The 20,965-nt window shown below is 41.7% G+C and overlaps 2 protein-coding genes across 2 annotated transcripts; both read left to right on the forward strand.

The window, feature by feature from the left end:
- Nucleotides 1-2,133: 2,133 nt before the first annotated feature.
- Nucleotides 2,134-10,858, forward strand: zp3d.1 (zona pellucida glycoprotein 3d tandem duplicate 1; the record flags this gene model as incomplete). Its single annotated transcript, XM_080425800.1, has 9 exons — nt 2,134-2,349; nt 4,404-4,793; nt 5,568-5,680; nt 5,848-5,951; nt 6,040-6,214; nt 6,380-6,491; nt 6,752-6,837; nt 7,662-7,732; nt 7,990-10,858. 9 exons carry the CDS (start codon nt 2,134-2,136, stop codon nt 10,206-10,208), a joined length of 3,486 nt encoding a protein of 1,161 aa, XP_080281926.1. The 3' UTR covers nt 10,209-10,858.
- Nucleotides 10,859-15,454: 4,596 nt separating this feature from the next.
- LOC308083737 (uncharacterized protein) lies at nt 15,455-20,057 on the forward strand. Its single transcript, XM_080426066.1, has 6 exons — nt 15,455-15,597; nt 16,090-16,195; nt 17,080-17,208; nt 17,670-17,752; nt 18,291-18,491; nt 19,615-20,057. The coding sequence occupies exons 2-5, from the start codon at nt 16,102-16,104 to the stop codon at nt 18,471-18,473; spliced, it is 489 nt and encodes a 162-aa protein (XP_080282192.1). The 5' UTR covers nt 15,455-15,597; nt 16,090-16,101; the 3' UTR covers nt 18,474-18,491; nt 19,615-20,057.
- Nucleotides 20,058-20,965: the final 908 nt, after the last annotated feature.

The raw sequence follows: 20,965 nt of genomic DNA on the forward strand, positions 1-20,965 counted from the left end.
CACTTTGACACTTCAGTTCTACTAAACACAGGATTGTGTACCAAAGAGGGCCTATATGCCAGGTATTCTTTGACTGATGGGACACCACGGCTGTAAGGTGATTTGAATCTGTTCCTGTGTCAGAGTAGCTGTTACTGTTTAGGGTCAGCCTGTGTAAAAGCTGTTTCAAGTTAAAAAGTTGGTTTGCACTACAGACCAAGAGCCATGTCCCTAGTCTCTGTGCAAAAGATAAAACTACTTCTCTGTGACACCTGGGGGTCCCTGCTAGACAGACAGGTTGTGTGTGTGCATGTGCGTGTGTGTATGTGTGTGAGTGAGAATTCGATTGTTATGATAAATTGACTGTTGAATGCGTGTTCTAGCAGGATTATCCAATCATTCATTAATCATGTTAGAATATATACCTTAAACATTACTGTGGTAACTGTTGAGAGGCTGATGGTTTGGAGTACAAGGTTAAGGCATTACTCTATTATTATTATTATTTTCGTCTTTGAGAGACAGTAGGATATTCATTGTATATTGGATACAGTAGCAGATGGAAGGCTCTGGTAGAAAGTGATCCTATACTCCGTAAAGGATGTGATATCTGAATCAGAAAAGCTTTGGTGTCACAACTTAAAAAATACTTTGGCCATGGGCATGCTCACATTTACCTAGCCTTGGATGAAGACTATCATCTATGTATTTTATCGATTTTGACTTTTGCATATAGATACGAAAGTAAAAGTCAGACTCGATAAAATTCTTCTATGATAGTCTTGAGTGTGGGTTGAGTTGTCTATAATTAAGGATATTTACAGGAGAAATTACAATTCAGAAGCACTCAAAGGGTAAACATTCAGGAGTCTCTTGCTAAATTCAATTCAGGAGTGTTGGTACTTCGCAGGTATGGAATCAAATGTGGGTCCGTGGCCTCTTCAAACTGGGGGTCTTTCAAATGAAAAGGGTTGAGAATCACTGGTTTCATTCGTTAAAGTAGGCCTATGCCCATTAGGCTATAGTTTAGTCTAGGTATAGTAGGCTAGCCTTAGGTCTGGTCAGGTGCGGTTAAGGATCTGGGGAAGTTAGTTCAGAGCGCCTGACTACTAGCCTGGAATCCAGACTGATTAGAACGGAGCGGATCAGTCTGGATCTGGGTCTGGATCCCAGGCTACCTGACTACTTAATAGAGGTTTTCTTTTTTTACCAATTGATATCCGTTGACCTTCTGTTTCTTATATCGGCGATCATTATTATGAATGAGCAACCTGAACTACCTTAACACTGAGTAGGCTACAGTTTTTCCGACATCAGAAGAACTAATAATAGCTACATATAGGATTTGTTTATCCTACATTTTAACACGTAAAACTAGCCTAGGATAATTCTATTAGGCTACACCCAGAAAATAAAAGCAACATAATAATGTAGGTTATACCTAACAATGGGCCAATAACGAAAATATGCAGATTTTGGATTTATAACCAAATATCTCATGAAACTGTTGTCAACAACAGTGTCAAACGTGTTTATCTGAAGGATGCTCAGTTTGACTACAAAACATGCTTCACTGGTATCACTCTAGAGCAGGGGTCTTCAACCGGGGGTTCGTGACCCCTAAGGTGTCCTCAGAGTTACTAAAGGGGGGCTGCCAAATCTTTGTGTGATAGGAAAAAAAAATTCCTTCTTTTTTACATGAACCACTTGAACCCTAGCATCCATACTCTGAGGAGAGATCCACAGATCGGCTATTTTCGGCAAAGAGGTTTGGTGTAGAGGGAAAAAAGAGCAGACTAGTGAAAGGTCAAGTTTATTAAGTATTGACAGTTTAAGTGGTTACATATCAGAAAATATACATTAATGTGAATCCAAATGACACTGATGTCAAACATTGAAATATGGAATCTACGAAAAAGTTGTAAGGGTCCCTGCTTTATTTATTTCTCTCTCTCTCTAAACCAAGGTCTGGTCTGAAAACATTGAAGACCCCCTGCTCTAGTGGTTGCCGTCAGCCTCAACTCATTAGCCTAATTACTGTTAATTGGCTCCACTTCCCAGTGCAGGTGTGTCACCTGCGGTTTGACCAGCCAGACTTAGGTCTTGTAGCGTTGCCCCCTCGCAGGGACTCCAGGTTCTACCACCTCGTCCATCATGGCTCCACTAGTCGCGTGGCTGTTGTCCGTCTCCTTGTGGACGGGTTCCGCTGTTGGCCAACAGTCTCCTGTTGCCTCTCCCCTGTGGAGAAGCAGTGGTCCGTCGCACGGTGCCATACAGCAGCAGCAGACACATGGCCTCCTCCAGGTCCCTGGGTACCACCCCGAACACCATGTGGAACTGGAGCAGGAGCCCTGGTACCAACAGCAGCAGGTAGGAGTAGGACAGTCATATTTTAGTTGAATATTCAATTAAATGCTGCCTTAATTGACATACAAATAGGCCTAGCCTTAGATCAACGATTTTGACATTTCTATAACTACGAGTTTTCGCGAACACCACCCCCCCCCCCCCCCCCAGTTTGCCCTGGAATGTCACGAGTGAAGTCCGTATTTCTCCGAACATGTACAAATGCAAAATATAAGGTGCTTACCCGCTTGCCCCAAATGTTAACTAGGTGTACGGAGTATTTGTGCAATGTATTAGTCCATATCTTTCAATAAAGAAGTGTTTTAATCCCGTCTGTGGCCGAACGCCATTCCCCCCTCGTTTACTTCCTACGTTGAGTGTAATTCCGGCTTTCACCAGATGCGCTCCGTTAGTACCGCCCATTGGGAACTTCCGACAGAATCGGCCACAGACGGGATTAAAACACTTTTTATTGAAAGATCTGGACTGACTAATTGCACAAATACTCGGGACATCTAGTTAACATTTGGGGCAAGCGGGTAAGCACCTAATATTTTTTAGAAACGGGCATAAAGCAGATACATGCTAGCCTTATTATCAGCTTCAAGAGAGTCAGTCCACTCAGAGAGAGGGCGGAGTCTTAGTCTGGAACCAAGCTAGATACATGCCCCACCGTACAGTATGCAGCAATTCTCCCATCCCGTCCCTCCTTCCACCCCCACCCACTGACAAACAAATAACAAATGAAGAAAACTGAACAATATAGTTAAGAAAATGGAAAATAAATAAATAATAACAATAACAATCATGACTATACAATAACAGCGACAAATGAACAATAATTATTCATTTCATAGTATGCTAAAGTAGCAGACCAATTGCGGGCAGTGAATTTTGTCCACACACCGTCCGTCACCAACCATATCATTTAGTAGGTCCGAGACCAAAGGTCTTGGAATATCTGTCCCCAGTTATGCTTTTCTTTTTCTTTTTTTAGTTAAAACAAAGTTTTTTGTTAAAAAGTTAAAGCTATATTCTGATAGTAAGCCTAATAATTGCTATAGGGTGTATTGTTCAATATCAGGGGTCTGGTCTCCCCGTCTCTCAGCTTTAAAAATAAATAAAAAACATTTTCAGATGGGTTGCCAGTTTCAGCCAATATAAGGATCGAGAGTACCCATTTATCAGCTTTAATTTCAACTTTGTCTGCTCATTTCTTTGTGTCATCACTTCTATCCTACTTCTATCATGTATGAGTTCTCTCTCCTGATTGGATACAATTGGTATCCTGACCTGAAAATGCATTTTCTGTCTACTAAAGAGCTGGAGAGACGGGCCCTGTTACTGAACACTCGATAGCAATGATTACTATCAGACTTTAGAGCTATTTAACACTAATTTAGCCCAAAAATATAACTTAACCTTTAATCGTTTCTGGCATTGAACATTTAAGTCAAAATTACATTTCTGTACACCATTTATAGCCTGGGATCCAGCCTGCTTCGCTACGTTCGGCTGACTTTTTTTTCTCTCTCCGCTTCTCAGTCTGGAAAGCCTCCCATTGGTAGGTTTTGCAGAACTACACTGGAACTACATATGTTACGTTGGGCAACGTCGTTGCTGATTGGATGTTGTTCAAACAAATGACGAATCACAACGATCACACTGTTTTTTTGGTCCCGCCCCGCACCACAGACCAATCAGAAGCCACGTTAGGTTTCGAAGCTTTTGGCATGTCCCGCCTCCCTTGGAGATAGGAGGCTTTCCAGACTGAGAAGCGGAGAGAGAAAAAAAAGTCAGCCGAACGTAGCGAAGCAGGCTGGATCCCAGGCTACACCATTTAGGCTTTGTAAACAAAAATTGCACAGGGCAGATATGACAAATAACTTACATAGTAGGCAAGAAATGACTGGCAATGACCAGTACCAATAATCAAAATAAATAATGCATTTAATAATTTTATACTTGGAATTCTTTTCAAAAATCAACAGATTAATTTATACAGATGAATGGAAACTATTATGCAAAAATAATTCAGATATCTCAAATAATTGCAATAATTGTGACGGCACCACCAGCAGGTGAAACCGGAGCAGGATGGACCCCCACCGGGCGACGCCACCTTCCAGTTCCACCGGCTCCCCATGTTCCGACACGTCCCCAGGCCGGTGGTACCGCCGGGCCTGTTCCGTCCGGTCCCCGGTAAGAGGCTGTTTCCCAACGCCTTGAACAGCCTGCTGTTCCCGCCGGAGGCACTGCCCACCCCGCCACCTGCGAGAAAACCTCAGCAGCCCACCGTGGAGGTGTGGTGCGGCGATGACACGGTCTCCGTGCGCGTGGACCGGTTCAGGTTGGGCTCGTGGGCCTCGCCGGCCCTGTTCCGGCTGGGCTCGTGCTCGTGCAGTGAGGTCACCCCTCGGTTCCTTTACTTCCACTACAAACTGGCTGAGTGCCAGGGGACATTCACAGTAGGTCATTCATTATGGTTCATATCATCAGTGGTGCTCAAACCTTTTCATTCCAAGGACCCCCTGTTTGATGTGCATTAGGCCACAGAACCCCATAACTCTTGAGAGTGTACAAATGAAACCAAATTAGTTATAGACCCATAAGGGTCCCATTTGGTTACAAACTATTATTCATTTAGCTGGGGACCCCCTGGAAACCCTTCAAGGAGTCCTGGGGGTCCCAGGACCCGACTTCCGCTTCAGGCAAGACGGAACAGCCTGTCCCGGGGAGCAGCAGGTGTCCTAACCGACACCACCTCCAACCACTGCAGATGTACTCGTTATATTGCATTAACATACTCTACCACACAGATTGGTTAAAGTAACGTTTTATTCATTAAAATAAGTTCTGGATTGCAGCTTTAACCAATGCCTAATTATTGGGAGCAGAGGGCACTGGGGGGTGGGGAGCCGTTTGGGGTTCAATGTCTTGCTCAAGGACACATGATGCCAGGATCGACCAGGGATACTTCTGATTCCCACCCATGCTCTACCACTGCCGCCCAATGCTTGAAAATGCAATACACTGGTTAGCTAAACACAGAACATGAAAGGATCGCATTTCTACAATGTGTTTGTTAGATGTGCGTAATTGCTCAGTTAAAATGTTAGCTTCTACTTGTGTGTAAAGCTTCTTCTAGGAAGTGTATAGCAGCTGATACTAAACACACAGTTTGGAGTTATCACCCCCATCTTGCTTCTCTTTCTCCCCCTCACCCATATTCTCTCTCTCAGACTGTTAATGGTCCGTTGGAATATAGAAACTCTCTGGTCTTCACCCCTCCTCCTCAAGACCGCGTAGTCCGAGCTGTCCCCCTTGACCTGCCAATCTACTGTTACTACAACAGGTAGTCCTACTGTCCTATACATCTAAAGGTACAAGTAGTCCTATTGTCCCATACATGTACAGGTAGCCCTACTGATACAGGTTGTCCTACTGTTTCAGACATCTACATGTGTATGGATGTACCTGTATGCTTCTTGTTCTGGCATGTCTGTCTCTTTTACATTTCAGATTCCACTACTCATACAAAGTGGGTTACAGACCTCAGGCCGACCCCAAAGCCTACATGAAGAGCATCAGGACCAAACGTAGCTTCAGCCTCACTGTCTGTGATGGTAAAACACGCACACACAAAAATCCACACATGCCACATGTACTGTATGTACACGTGTGCAGAATTTTAACGTTCCGTCATGTATTCAGCTCAGTGGCAGCCGCTGCTTCCAGACCAGAGCTTCACTCTGGGGGGGTCAGTGAACTTTGTGGCCCAGACTGGATCTCTCTTGGCTGGGGAGAGGTTGTACGTGGACTCCTGCTACATCTCAGCCTCCAGAGACCCAAACAACACTCCTAGACTGCACGTCATCACTCAATTTGGGTGGGTTGTTACGCACAAACGTACATACATACACAGAGGAACAGACCAACATCTGGTTCTCACAAAAAAGCTTAAGGGTCATTGAATATTTATGGGGATGTTTTTTTCAGTGATTGGCTTGACACATTTTAATTTGTTTCATTTTTACATGAATTTGTGCTTTAGCTGCATGGGCGACAGTATGAGACAGGGCAGTAATTCCCGCTTTTGGCCAGGAGAGGGCAGTATGGTGATGTTCTCGGTGGATGCCTTTATGTTCCCTGGATTCACTCAGCAGGTAAGAGTTGAACACAAACAACTCACTCTGGATGTTTAACTCTTGTTTTCCATAAACTATTTCAGCAAAGACACTTCTAAAAAAGGCATGTGAATTAAAAAAGTTAAATGATGCATATGGAGTTGCCCCTCATGACCTGTATGTCAGTATAAAAGAATAGCAGTATAAAATGCAGAGAAAATGAATGTCTAGTTCGCTCCCTGCTTTCAAGGATTAGCTTAATTTGTGTGTGTGTGTGTGTGTGTGTGTGTTCTGTGTAGCTCCTCTACCTCCACTGTTCCATGTCGGTAGGCTCAGCCCCCTCCGCCAGCTCAAAGTTGTGTACTTTCAACACGTATACCAGCAGGTAAACAATCAGTTTTTTTGAACAGTTTGACTGTACAGAGGAGATGATTATTATTATATAAAACAATTCAACTTTCAGATCAGGATGAGAAAAACAATATTGTGGCTTTTATTCAAACTGCCTTCATCAAATCAGAAGGTCTGTCAGTCTGAACAGCTATTTTGACAATAATATCAATAATATTCTTCACCTAAATCTGATACTCATGCTGCAGGTATGAATTGAAATGCATTCTATCATTACTAGGGGTAGGTGGGATGGACTTAACAAACCGGGGGGCCTGTATAGAGCGTCGCAGTTCCCGCCCACTTCCTGTTTTTTTTGGTGCCGGAAGAAAAAACTCAATGCATTTTTCCATTGACATTTCCAAAAATATTTATATCTATTAATTTAAGCCTCGAATCAAGCCATCATGAGAGCACATGAATCATGACCATAAAAGGTTTTTTTCTGTGATTTTTTTTTTTGAAAACGGCAAAACAAAGGGTATTTATTAAATATAGTATATCATATAATTAAATATAAAATACAAAAAAATCACAGAAAAAAACGTTTTATGGTCATGATTCATGTCCTCTCATGATGGCTTGATTCGAGGCTTAAATTAATAGATATAAATATTTTTGGAAATGTCAATGGAAAAATGCATTGAGTTTTTTCTTCCGGCACCAAAAAAAACAGGAAGTGGGCGGGAACTGCGACGCTCTATAGGTGTATCAGCTAAATGAGTAAAATGTAAATTTACTGTAATCAAGTTCTTAATTGACTGGAGCTGCCGAATGGCCAGCCATCTGATAAGCTGACTCTGATTGGCTTGTGTTTAGGTGGGAAGAGCTGGAGGCCCCTCCCTCTGTGTGTTCCTGCTGCGACTCAGTGTGTAGAGAGAAGCAAACCTGTAAGTCCAACACACATACACACTCACATACACACTCAAAGAAATTAGCCCAAAGTACACCAACCTAACAATTTAGTTCTATATAATGGTGACAACAATAGTAATATGAATACTTTTTTTATTTTTTATTTTATGTAATTGTATATAATGTTATGGTGTAATATGTCATCTTGCATTGCTGTGTCACTATATGATGAAACCTACTGGTTAATGCAATGATTGATATAGGACCCCCCCCCCCCCTCTCTCTCTCTCAGGGCCATCCTCTGTCTCTCCAGCTGTAAGGAGTCTAATCAGCAGCATGGGTTGGACAGTCAAAGAGGAGACGGCAGACGGACAGAGTGGAGACACAACCAGGACGAGGACGCCGTCTCACCAGGCAGAGGATCCCTGGAGAGCCGAGACGACGGGAGAGAAGGACATGATGAATATTCCACTGGAGTCAGATCTTATCCCCAAAGAGGAGGTGATTTCTGGGGCGAGTTCTCTGCTTCATTCTGTTGGGGAGGAGGAGGAATGGAAGAAGATTAGAAGAGGAGGTGCAGAGGAGGAGACGACCAGACCGTTCGAAGTCGACAACGCTGCCCATGACAAAATGGCTGCAATGTCCCTGGACAACAGACGAGGAGACGGACACCCTGGGCTGATGAACCAGGATGCGGAGGCTACTGGTACGAGTGCTGGTCTGTCCAGTCATACCAGTGATGCCACTCCTACAGCTACTAGTACAGGTGGATATGCACCTGCTTTTAAGGCTATTGAGTTAGTACACCGCTTTGACACTAGCAGTGTTACTAGCACACATGGTTTGAATTCTACCAGTGATATCGCTCCTACTACTGCTAGTACAGTTGAATATGCACCTGCTTTTAAGGCTACTGAGTCAGTACACCGCTTTGACACTAGCAGTGTTACTAGCACACCTGGTTTGATTTCTACCAGTGATACCACTCCTACTACTGCTAGTACAGTTAGATATGCACCTGCTTATAAGGCTACGGAGTTAGTACACCGCTTTGACACTAGCAGTGTTAGTAGCACACCTGGTTTGAGTTCTACCAGCGCATCTAGTGTAATTCCTACCAGTACACCTAGTTTTGCCAACAGTAATGTCTCTACAGCCGTGACTGCTATTGCTGGATCTAGTTCTACTAGCCACAGCACTCCTAGTACAATTAGTTCCAGTACCAGTGATGGGACAAAGGGTTTTAGTAGCAGGAATAGTAATGGTACCAGGTTTGATAATGGAGTTATTATTGGTACTGTTAATGTTGGAAATACTTTGGTTCCTAATGTCACTCTGGGAGCCCAGAGTGACCCAGCTACCACTGTCCTAGGTTCTGAACAGGCCTCAGAGGGCCATATGAGTGAAGCTGTCAGTGGACTGGAGCTGTTGGCTAATAGTACTGGTTCCAAGACCATTAAAACTGGTAGAATAGATGCAGATGACATCGGAGAACCAGCCGAGACCAGGGGGAGTTCAGGATCTGAGGATTTGGACTGGGCCAGCTTGTTGGAACAGGGCCCATCTGGACCAGTGGAGGGCATACCAGACAATGCACCAGGGCTACAACTGGGCAGGTCTGGTACCAGAGCAGGTCCAGATGGTTTTGATGTGTCTGAGAGTCTATGGACTAAAGAATCTGAATGGTCTACTGGTCCAACAGAGACCAGTTCTAGTACCAGTAGATTTAAAGTAGCCAGTTCCGATTCAGTATGGACCAGGTGGCCAGAATCGGATGAGGTGAGCAGTGAAGAAGCTGTATCAGAGGTTCTAGTGTACGGTACAGGACCAGTCGACACCGATCTCGTTTCTGACCAGATGAATCACCAGAACTTCAGCCACTCATCTGCCACCGTCATAGTTACCACAAATGTTTCTCAGACTGGTGGGAAGTGGGCAGGGTTCGAGTCAGAGCAGGATGCGCAGGGGGCGGGGTCTGTGGCGGAGAACCCACTGCTCTGGTTGGACGGGGAGTTGTTACGGAACCAATTGGGGATTGAGCCATTGGCTGTAGAGAAGATGGGTGGAAGCAGCTTGGTGGAGGAAAAGATGGAGATAATTGGAGATGTTAGGTTTTCTGATGAGGAGAAGGTTCCGGCCAAGAGAAGGGAAGGTGGTGAGATAATGGACAGTGAGGAGGTTGAGAGGAGAGAAAATGAGTCGGGCAGAGGCTTGTGGTTCAAGGGCATGAGGAGAGGAAGAGCGAAGGTTTTAGAGCAGGAGAGGTTTAGGAGCGGTCCGGTGTCACAGTGGGGAGGTCACAGGAGACCAGAGCAACAGGAGGAGGTGAGACGGTTCCTCCTGAGAAGCAAGGAGCCTGAGCTCTGGAGAGAAGACTCTGAGTTTGGAACGCCAGCAGCAGATTTAACTGTAAACCTCTGGAATGATCCTGGAATGCCAGAAAACCAAGACCAAGTGGTCTCCGGAGTCCTCCTGGAACACACAGACGCCAAATCCTGGAACCTGGAATGAAGAACGTCATAAGTAACTCTGAAAGCATTCACATGGAAAATCTGCTGTTCTAGAACTGAAGACTCCTTACCTCCGGGGGAACACCTCAACAGTCAGACCACCAGGAGTTGTTATGGAAGAACCTCTGTGAGTCCAGAGAAAACTATCCAATTCTGTGACTGTCACTTAATTTGGTTTTGCTACAGACATGCCAGGCTTTTGTTTCTGAATATTAGCAAAGTATTTGTGCATCTGTCTAGCCTAGCAAGACGGCATATATGAAAACATCTTGAATGTTTTGATCCTTCTGAAATTCAGAGAAAATTATTTTGTTCTAATGAACATCAAAAGACTTGCAACAAGAATAAATCACGGGGAGTTTTGCATGCTTTGAGTATTGTCAAATAGGCTTCTATGACAATCTTCATAGTCTTTTTGTTCCTATAACAATTTTCATAAAATCTAATTTTTACGTTTATTTTCTACATATTGATTTTAGTCATCACCTCACCGAAATCATAAAGTAGAAAATATTATACAGCGCCAACTCCACCCAAGACCACACTTCATGTTTGCTGTTGTATTTAACTCATGTAGTGGGTTGATTTGTAGCTCTGTCAGGGTTCATAGTAAGGGATTATTTTCAAGTATATGTAATCTAAGATTAACCCCATATATTGATGTCTGTAACCGTTGTAATTTTGATAGTGTGGCTGATCCTGGATCTGTTCTTCTCTAGGACAAGCCTGTGGTATGGACCAATGTTTCCTCTTAGAATGTGGAGATTGAAATAAACATTTTCAATGTGGATATTTGAATAAAATATTTTGATATTTAAACTAGTGAAGTGAATCTTTTACTTATGTACCTAATGACTCCCATCCCCTATTGCACAAGCAATACTTTTAGCCTACCAGGGTTATCCTGCGTATATTCATCTGGTTTCCAGTCTAGGGTTGTGGTTTAACATTATTTAGCCATAATGCTTCCTTGGGGTAGCTGTGTCCACATTGATAGTAAACTAGTTGTATCACCTCATTTCATACAAAAGTGGTATTTTAATCCATTTTTATTTTATTTATTGTAAACTTTACAACTTTTTTTGCAAATGAGCCACTGGCCAAGTCAGGACTTGCCTTCAACACCAAGCACAAACTTATTGTTCACCACTGTTATCTTTGTAGTTGTAAGCTGCCATCCACTTGAGAATCAGTTTATATTGCTGTTTATAAACTCAAACACAAGTGTGGAAGCAAACAATTGACATACATCCCATCATCCTCCTCAGTTCTTAACCACTTGGAATATTTCACATTTAAGAGTACACACAAAAGCCAGCCAGAGTACATAGACATTAAAATGACCTCAAAATGGTGAAGTGGCTTGATTCAATATTTTGATATTCATTTGATCAGACACACCCCAACTATAAGCTCATTCAACTTCAAACTCCATGTTAAAGGTAGGGTAAGTGATAAACAAAAGGTTAAAGCACTATTGTGATCATTGCAATAGTTTGTTCAGTAACGGAGTGGATGTGAACGTGGAGCCGAGGCGGTCCAATGGTCGGCCGCCAACAACTGCACTGTGTTCCCTGGCAGAACGCTCATGCATAGCTCACACAATATGTTTTTCAGAAGAGTTGTTTTTATCTATTACTGGCAGTGGCAACAGATATTGACTATACATTACACAAGGTGTATTTCTGTTTCCATGAAAGATGTTGAGGTAAGTCCATACCAATGCAACTAGTCGCAAATGGTTGGGGAAATGGTTGCAAGTAGTTGCAAGTATTGCAGTTGCACAATTGCGTTGCGAATCATTAGAGTGGACTGGCTTACACAAAGGTTTCCACTGTAAATAACCAAAAGATTTAATAACATGTTTAGCCTACATGATTCTAAAGAAATTATGAATTATGAAATTCAATAAACAAAATGTTGGTGTGTAATGTATAGGATAACTTTTTACTTTACCATTACATACATGAATATCACCTTTGCAGCAGGTGCTTTTTCCACAACAGTTGCGAAGCACCTCTATGGCTTGCAGAATGGCTAATTCATTAATTCATTCATTTTTTGACCTACAGAAAGTGGGACAAATTGAATATCATGCTGGTTCCACCCTCAGTTCATGTAGTCTGTAAGCTAGGACCCCAAATTTACCATCTAGGGGGAATAATTCTCATAGTGATTTTTAGGATATTGCAGCGGTGGTAGCTTTCTGTGTTATCAATTTAAGCAATATTACACGAGAGGGTGTGCTTTACCGTCATTATTGTCACGCCTGTGATGCGGTTCAGGAACGAGGCGCAGCCGAGTTCCGCGTCCGCATCACAGAAGTGACAATAATGTAAGGTAAAGCACACCCTCGAGTGTAATATTGCGATTATACAACAGTTACCAACAAAACACATCCAAATGTATTCATATTGTGGAGCAATTCATAATAAAAATGTTTCGCTATAATCCGTTTCCCTGTAAAGAGAAGAGTTTTTCACTGAGACATTAAATAGTCCCAGTAGCAGCGCTTTGAGTTAGAGGCACCGTCTCATCAACACAGCCGAGCTATCAAGTGCGCAGTGGAATGAAATTCCAGTGGGCTATATGCTCCGTCGTACGACCGTGTCACGCGGCCAAAATAACTGATCTACAAGCTGACAAAGCGTCGCGATGGCGACGTGTTGTGAACTTGTAGATCGGCTATTTTCGAACATACACTGGACTGTTAACGAAATGGGAGTAATTTTACTTGAACACAGGAGGATATTTATAACCTTCTAACCATTGATCAACCGTAAGTCCACCAAATAAGTCAAAATTAACAACATAGTCCATTTTGCAAAGCTGTTTGTTCTCCGGTGGTGGCGGTGGGTCAGGCTATGCAGGCTTAAACTGACGCTTCCAGATCCAAAGAAGCTTTCGTCACACACATTTGTTTCTCAGCTTATTTGGAAACTAGTTACTCAATACCGCCCCCATCTGGCAGAGTCAGGTTAATGCAGGCTACTGTCTGTTTGTTTTCCTACCGTGGGACAGCGTGACTTCACAGCACAGCTGTGCGCTATATGGTCTAATCAGGTGCGGACTGCAGTGCGGAGTGATTTATTAATGTGATTAGGCCCGTGATATGATGCTGGTTTGAATCACGGCTAGAAAGCTATTTCAACCAATCAGATTGCTTGGTCGGAACTACCTGTTGTATAACCATTCATAACCCCATGCCAAAACACACATTTCAATTTAGCCTGTACCTGTACATGGTACCGAAGCATTCTATTTCAAACTGATGATTCTCTCTTATTATTGGCCTCTTTTTGAAAAACGGTGGGCATAGCTCAGACTAAAACCTTGAAGATGGTTCCACAGGAGAGGACCCTGCTGAAAAAAACAGCACAAACCAGCTTATGGTGGTTGCTGGTTTTAGCTGGTTTTAGCTGGTATTAGCTGGTCTTAGCTGGTCTTAAGCTGGTTTAGATGGCATACCAGGCTGGACAAGCTGGTCAGGCTGGTCAGGCTGGTTTGCCAGTGTAGTTGGTTAGCTGGTCACTAAGCTGGATTCTGCTGGTCTTTGCTGGTCAGCCAGCTGGCTGGCTGGACTGACCAGCAAAGCCAAGCTGGTAGCTGGTCTTTGCTGGTCAAATGGGTGGACTGCCCAGCAAAGACCAGCTTACCAGCTAGACTTAGCTGGTCAGATGGCTGGACACTGGACAGACCAGCAAAGACCAGCTTAGCAGCTGGTCAAGTTTGGTTAGATCAGTGGTTCTCAACATGTGGATCGGGACTCCCAGGGGGGTCCCCACGTGATTTGGGGGTGGTCCCCAGATGACAGTGAAGTGATAATTTAAGGACCTTTAAGACCTTTTTAGTACCTAAAAAAACCACCATTACTGCATCAAAAGTAATCAACAAACTATACTATAAAAAAATGTCAAACATTGGCCAAATTGTCTAACAATAATAATAATATAAGAAAACATTTTGAAAATAGCAGATCTACAAGCTCACAACACCTTCCTTGCGAGGCGTTGTGAGCTTGAAGATCTGCTATTTTCACAATAGAGTCAAACTAAACGTAATGCATCAACTCCTACATTCCAAGTGCTTTAAGGGTGGGGGGTCCCCAGTTCAAATATGATTATTTTGGGACGTCGCGGCCTGAAAGGGTTGAGGACCACTGGGTTAGATCACGTGTGTGTTTCCCAAAACAGTGGGTCGGGGCCCATTTGTGGGTCATGTACACATCACGAGGAAAGATCCTTTTTTTTGTTTCCTACAAAAATATATTACTATATTATTTCAAAACATTTCCCACCCAAAAATCTAAAATCTTCATCAATAAAAAAACAAATAAATACAAAATCTAAGAAATTCCATCAATTAATAAAAAAAAGCATGCAGTGAAAATAGCAGATCTACAAGCGTTGTGAGCTTGCAGATCTGCTATTTTAACTAGTTTGGATCCCGGGGAGACATCATACCTGCCATTAGACTGTGAAGATTTTCTTCTGTTACAATTGCCCCCCCCCCCCCCCCAGTATATACAGTATATTTTATTGTATTGTATTGTATTGTATTGTATTGTATTGTATTGTATTGTATTGTATTGCATTGTATTTTACTTTACATTTCTTGTCCTTTGCTTGTGATGTGACATAAATATTATATTTAATAATAATAATAATAATAATAATAATAATAATAATAATAATAATGTATTATTATTATCATGACAACATTCATCCAAACTTATTTACTTAATTTCGCAATTGGCAAATAATATGCTAGTTTGATTCTAAATAACACTTTTTTTGCTATGGTTACCAAAATGAACAGATCTACAGATCTACATCTTGTCGCAATTTCACGTGTTGTGAGCTTGTACATCTGTTTTTACAGAGAAGTGGGCCCTTTATGGGCCCTGAGCAGTGTTGCCATATCTGCTTATTATAAGTGACTTTGGTCTTGTTTTTCTGTAAAGTTGCTTGTAAATATTAGTGAAATATTTCACTTATTATTTTTGAAAATAGCAGATCTACAAGCTCACAATGTGTTGCAAATGCGACGCACTGTGAGCTTGTAGATCGGCTATTTTCAAATAGGTTTAAAGTGCAAATGTCGCTTCTTTTGGGCTTAATTTTTTTCACAGACCTGGCTGCTTATTTCTCTCACAAAATCTGGCAACACTGTCTCAGCAGGCTCGCGACCCTTGAACTCTATGCCCGCGACCGCTCGAGATGCGCGGGGAGAACGAATGCTGTCTGACAGTCGAGCTGCCTCCCTGCAGGCTGGAGCTCTCACTTCAATAGAAAGTTAGATAAATTGCGTTGCTTTGGATTCATCAAAAATAATTATAAACCGGCTTCAGAGAAGATAAAAGAAAGAAGAAGAAGCGGCGGACATTTTAGGTGAGTGTTGACTCACAGAAATACTATTTATGTAGGCGTTTTAGGCTACTATTACTGTATTGATAAGTGCGTAGGCTGCTGTGTTCGAAGTCAATCACAAGTGACTCATGTCATGACCCAACTCTACACATTTAGTTATTTAATTTGTCTTGATAAAGGGATTATGACAATAATTACAATAAATTATTGTGGGAATATACAATATAATTTATACTATAGGCCACTACTGCTTGCCTGTGTGCCGCTCAAAACTAAATTCAGAATATGACGTCTGTGTGTGTGTGTGTGTGTGTGTGTGTGTGTGTGTGTGTGTGTGTGTGTGGACACATGCTTTCAGTGATGAAGCTACAGAGTGTTTTAATATCCCGTGAACTCTGAACATTAATGATTCCCTTGTCTGTCTGTCTGTCTGTGTGTGTGTGTGTGTGTGTGTGTGTGTGTGTGTGTGTGTGTGTGTGTGTGTGTTATTATTACACATTTCTTTGGCTGCAGTGGCCAAAATGAATGGTTTGCAGCCCTACTAAAAGAGAAAAAGGAAGAGAGAACCATTATGTGTTATGCCCCCCCCCTCCCACAAAGAGAAGAAAACAGTTTGAAGGTAAAGTGATATTGTTTTGTTAAATGTTAAAGTAATCATTGCTTGTTCAGTAACAGGGGTCTCCCAGACTCTCCACCTCTTTAGTAAGCCGAAAATGCATTTCCAGGAATACCAAATTTAACCAATCAGAACTCATACAGGATACAGGATAAATAAGTTACAATTGGAAGTGATGACACAAAGAAGTGGGCATACAAAATTTGAACCCATTTAGACCAGGAACGCATCTGTGTAATTGTTTTGATTTCTTTGGCTAGACCTTTGGCTTCAAAAATAGCAGATCTACAAGCTCATAGCGCGACACCGAGTGGCGCGCTATGAGCATGTAGATCTGCTATTTTTGAAAATCTTTGAATATATATGTTTTAAAGTGAACATTTGTACCTCAAATCTTTTTCCTTTTATGTTCAAAAAACGTTTAGGATTTAGAGAGCATTTTTAGAATCGGCCCCAGGTCTTAATGGGTTAAAGCTGCACTATGTAACTTTCCTCTTCTACCCCGGATTTGAACCCGGTTTCCTGAGCAAGTGCTGTAACCTTTTACCATTGAGCTAATAGAGCCTGCCTGCTTGCTCAGGTGATACATTGAATCTTGACCATCAGATCAAAATTCATGTCAGATCCTGTGTCTAGGTGAGACATGACCTTTGACACTATCTAAATGTCTCAATAGAAGAGCAGGGAGACTAAATACAACCACCCCAATTATATAAGTTATATTGTATTATTTGTATTAACATACTCTAACATACAGATTGTATAAGTTATATTGTATTAATATACTCTACGATACAGGTTGCATAAAATTACATTTTATTCCACTTTAACTTTCTAACAAAAAACATCTTGTTTTATCCAAAATATATTACTTGCACTACCTTTAGACTCTGACTCGTCTGAATACGGTGGAGATGCTGTTGTTCCCCAAGCTATCCACGACGAAATGTCAAGTACAGTCATACCCAGAAGAAGGCCAAAGAGTTGGAGCTGGACCTACAGCATCTTAAAACTAAGTAAGCAATGAAACAGTTGCATGAGTTTGCTCTTCTCTTTTTGTATATATCGATATGTTGGTTATTTGTTCTCATGTTCTTTTTTACTTAGATCTTGACCACAAATGTTAAAAAACATTATATAGAAAGCATGTTAAATGGAGTGGACAGATGCTAGGCTCATTATTAAACTGGTATCCTACTAAGGCATACATCAATTCAGTTTTTATTTTTTATTTTTCCGTACCCTGTTCATGCTTTAAGATGCAACAAATTAGAGATTGCAAAACAGAAACTGGAGGAAGGGCCCCAATATAGCTCTGCAGCAAAGCCTGACATCCCTGCTGCAGATAAGCAAACCAGTGACAGCATAGGTGTGTTTAGACAGTGATACTGTTCTACGGAAAATGGTGACAATGTGTACAATATAAGTACTGTGATACTGCCAAAAGGAGCTTAAATATGATTCTCTACATTTTCAGTTGCAACTTCCTCCGTTTCCTCTTCCCCCGAGTCAGACGATTTGGCATCGACACCTGGGATGTTTGACGGCAACGGTGACAAGGTATTGAAGAAACATACTGTGTAGGACAGTGGTTCTTAAAAGTGGGGTTCCACAGTGTCCCCAGCTAAATAAGAAACAGTTATCATTTCAAAAATAGGCAACGTGTCATGATGCATCGTGAGCTTGTAGATCAGCTATGTTTTGCTATTTTTGAACTATTTTTGAACAGTTTTGCCTATGGCATGAACAAAATAGGGATGCCGGGTGGAAAAGGTTAATTTCACTACTATTTTACCAGCTAGAATGTAATCCAATGACAATGTACTGTATAAGAATTACTTCAACTCTCCCCACCTACAGTATAGACAGTTGTAGAATTCTGTACTAAATGTAATCCAACAATTAACATCTTCTCTATTGGAGGTCCATGGCACCAACTCTTTTCTAAATGGGTCCACATTTGGGGGTCCTTGAAAATGTAATTTCTTTACAGTAAATTCTGTTTGAAGTGGGCCTGCTTTTGTCAAAAATGAGTCTGAAATGTCATGGTAAAATGTTTTTTAATTTCTAAAACATGTGTTGTTTTCTTCTGTTTCAGGTCCACATTGGCTCTGGTGTGTGGCTCGAAAAGGAGATCTGGAAGATGGTGGCAGCAAACACCAAGGACTCCCTGTTCATGAAGGAGCTTGCTGTTGCCATTTGGGGGACAACAACCCTGAAGACCATGCAGGAGCCTTACAAAGAATGCCCCACTAGCAAGGGGGAGGCCAAACCCCCCTGACCGCAGGACTCAGAAGAGGTATGTTTACTGAGGGGTGGGGGGGTTCATTATGACTTGATCTCATAATTCAATCTGCTCTGTGCATGACTGTAGTTCTCTTTTCCAGAAGGTGGAATTCCCGTTAGCGTTACCTGTTCAGTTTTTCATACCTTCATTTGGTTGTCTCAGCAGCATACTGTTTCAACCAGAAACACATATGGAGATGTTGGTTGTAGCCAATCAAATGAAGCTATGAAAAACTGATCGGGAAACGGGAATGTCACCTTCTGGAAAAGAGATTATATTAAGCTTATTAATCAATCATAAAAGAAAATACTCTATTGTAATAAAATCAATTTTATGGCTGAAAGAAATGCCGATCTACAAGCTTGCAACTCGTTGGACGTGTTGTGAGCTTGTAGATCAAAAAAGTAATCAATAGAATAATCGCAAGTAGAATAATTGGTAGTGGCAGCCCTACATGCATGTTTGGCAGGGGTAGCTTTTTCCCCCAAATTGTTGTTGTCCATTGTAGCCATCTGACTTATTGCCTGCCCACTGTCCACCCACCTTTTTCATTCAAATGCATGTTTTCTAACTGAACTGAAACACGGGGTTAAAAAAACACTTCACCCCATTTTCAACTCATCTTCATATAATTGGTCCTCACTAATACACATTTTAAGATGGCACCATTTATGTCTACTCACTCTGTGTTTCGTTGATAGGTCGTGGACAGTTTAGAAACCTGCCTACCTTTGACATCATCGGTAGGCAGGTTTGGTCATTTAGAACAACTTTATTTGTTCATTATTAATGCAAGAACAATGGCTTCTACTTCTGCATGCAAACTTTCCAGGTAGAGACACACTGTAGTTTCTATTAGCTTGGAATCTCCATTGGTGATGTCACTGGTAGGCAGGTTTCTGAACTGTCCACATTCCACCAATGAGTGGCAGAACGAGTAGACAGAAATGGTGCCATTGTATAATGAACATTAGCGAGGATCAGTTAGTTATATGAAGATAAGGTTGAAAATGGGTGAAGTTTAAGTTACTTTAAGTTTTTCTCAAAACATCACAATTCATTTAACTCACCCCATGCAGTATATTGCTAATTATATTTGTTTTATTGTTGGGGGTTCTTGTTTGTTTTCTTTCAGACTGTTTCCATTGGTGGATGCAGGGGCAGAACATTCTCACAAAGAGGAAGGCCATGGACCATGGCCAGGACATCAATAGAAAGGACAAGAAATTGTGTGTCTGTGTAGGGGGGGGGTTGATATGGGGGTAATGCTTTATAGCGCCACCAGCAGGCCGATTTTTGCAAGACACATTTTTGGCTGCAACTTTACAGATGTTTTCCAAACATCACACACATCGGTATACAGTATCTCCATAGTCATGTAATCAAGACGGATCTGTCCGATTTTTCATATTCTCTCACTCTTTTCCAGTCATTTGAACACTGTGTGTGTGTTAGTGTGTTCCTCAGGTTGAAGTTCATGTATTTATGTGTTTATTTATACATTTATTTGTTATTTAAATGTTGTTTTTGAGGGTTTTTTATAAGTGTTTAATAAATTATTGTTATGTATGAAATTGATACATGATTATTTATGACTTTGTGGATTTTGCTCACTTTTATATAGGCTACTGTAGGCTACTGTTTTTTAAATATACCACGTGCTGTGGGCACCTGGCTGAAATTCACCATGATCATGCATCCTCTCCAGCAAAGTTGGTCACTGCATATCCAGAATACACCTGAATACACATAAATACCAGATAGCAGCTTAAACCAGCTTAAACCAGCTACCAGCTAAACCATCATAAATACCAGCTACCAGCTTAAACCAGCTAAACCATCATAAATACCAGCTACCAGCTTAAACCAGCTAAACCATAAAAAATACCAGCTACCAGCTTAAACCAGCTAAACCATCAAAAATACCAGCTACCAGCTTAAACCAGCTAAACCATCATAAATACCAGCTACCAGCTTAAACCAGCTAAACCATCAAAAATACCAGCTACCAGCTTAAACCAGCTACCAGTTTAAACCAGCAAAACCTACCACCTTAAGCTGGTCAACCACCAAGACCAGCTTAAGGTGTGTTTTGGACGTCCAAAACACACCTTAAGGTGGTCAACCACCAAGACCAGCTAAAACCAGCTGGTCCAGCTTAGGCTGGTCTAAGCTGGTTTTTTCAGCAGGGGAGCCTGATAGTATGCAGGGACGCACACACGTGTGTGTGTGTGTGTGTGTGTGTGTGTGTGTGTGTGTGTGTGTGTGTGTGTGTGTGTGTACGCACACGCACGCAACCTTATTTCAGCCTGGTACCAGGCTGAATCTTTAAATACACACTCCAAGGATTATAAGAAAATAGTCGACAAGAAAACTATCAACAAGTATTTAGTAAAAAGACAAATATAGATGTAATCTGAACATTGTTGGCTAATTGTTTTTTACATTTTTGCCCTAAAATAGTTAAGACATGCTTGAATCTTAAT

The sequence above is a fragment of the Gymnoscopelus braueri genome (genome assembly GCF_963280865.1).
Source record: "Gymnoscopelus braueri genome assembly, chromosome: 4".
NCBI classification, from domain to species: domain Eukaryota; kingdom Metazoa; phylum Chordata; class Actinopteri; order Myctophiformes; family Myctophidae; genus Gymnoscopelus; species Gymnoscopelus braueri.

Excerpts from the sequence above, each read along its gene's own strand:
- LOC308083737 (XM_080426066.1), top strand. The coding sequence starts at position 16,102 with ATGGTTTGCAGCCCTACTAAAAGAGAAAAAGGAAGAGAGAACCATTAT. Across the intron at positions 17,209-17,669 it reads CTACAGCATCTTAAAACTAA|TTGCAACTTCCTCCGTTTCC; the intron begins GTAAGCAATGAA and ends CTACATTTTCAG. Across the intron at positions 17,753-18,290 it reads TTGACGGCAACGGTGACAAG|GTCCACATTGGCTCTGGTGT; the intron begins GTATTGAAGAAA and ends CTTCTGTTTCAG.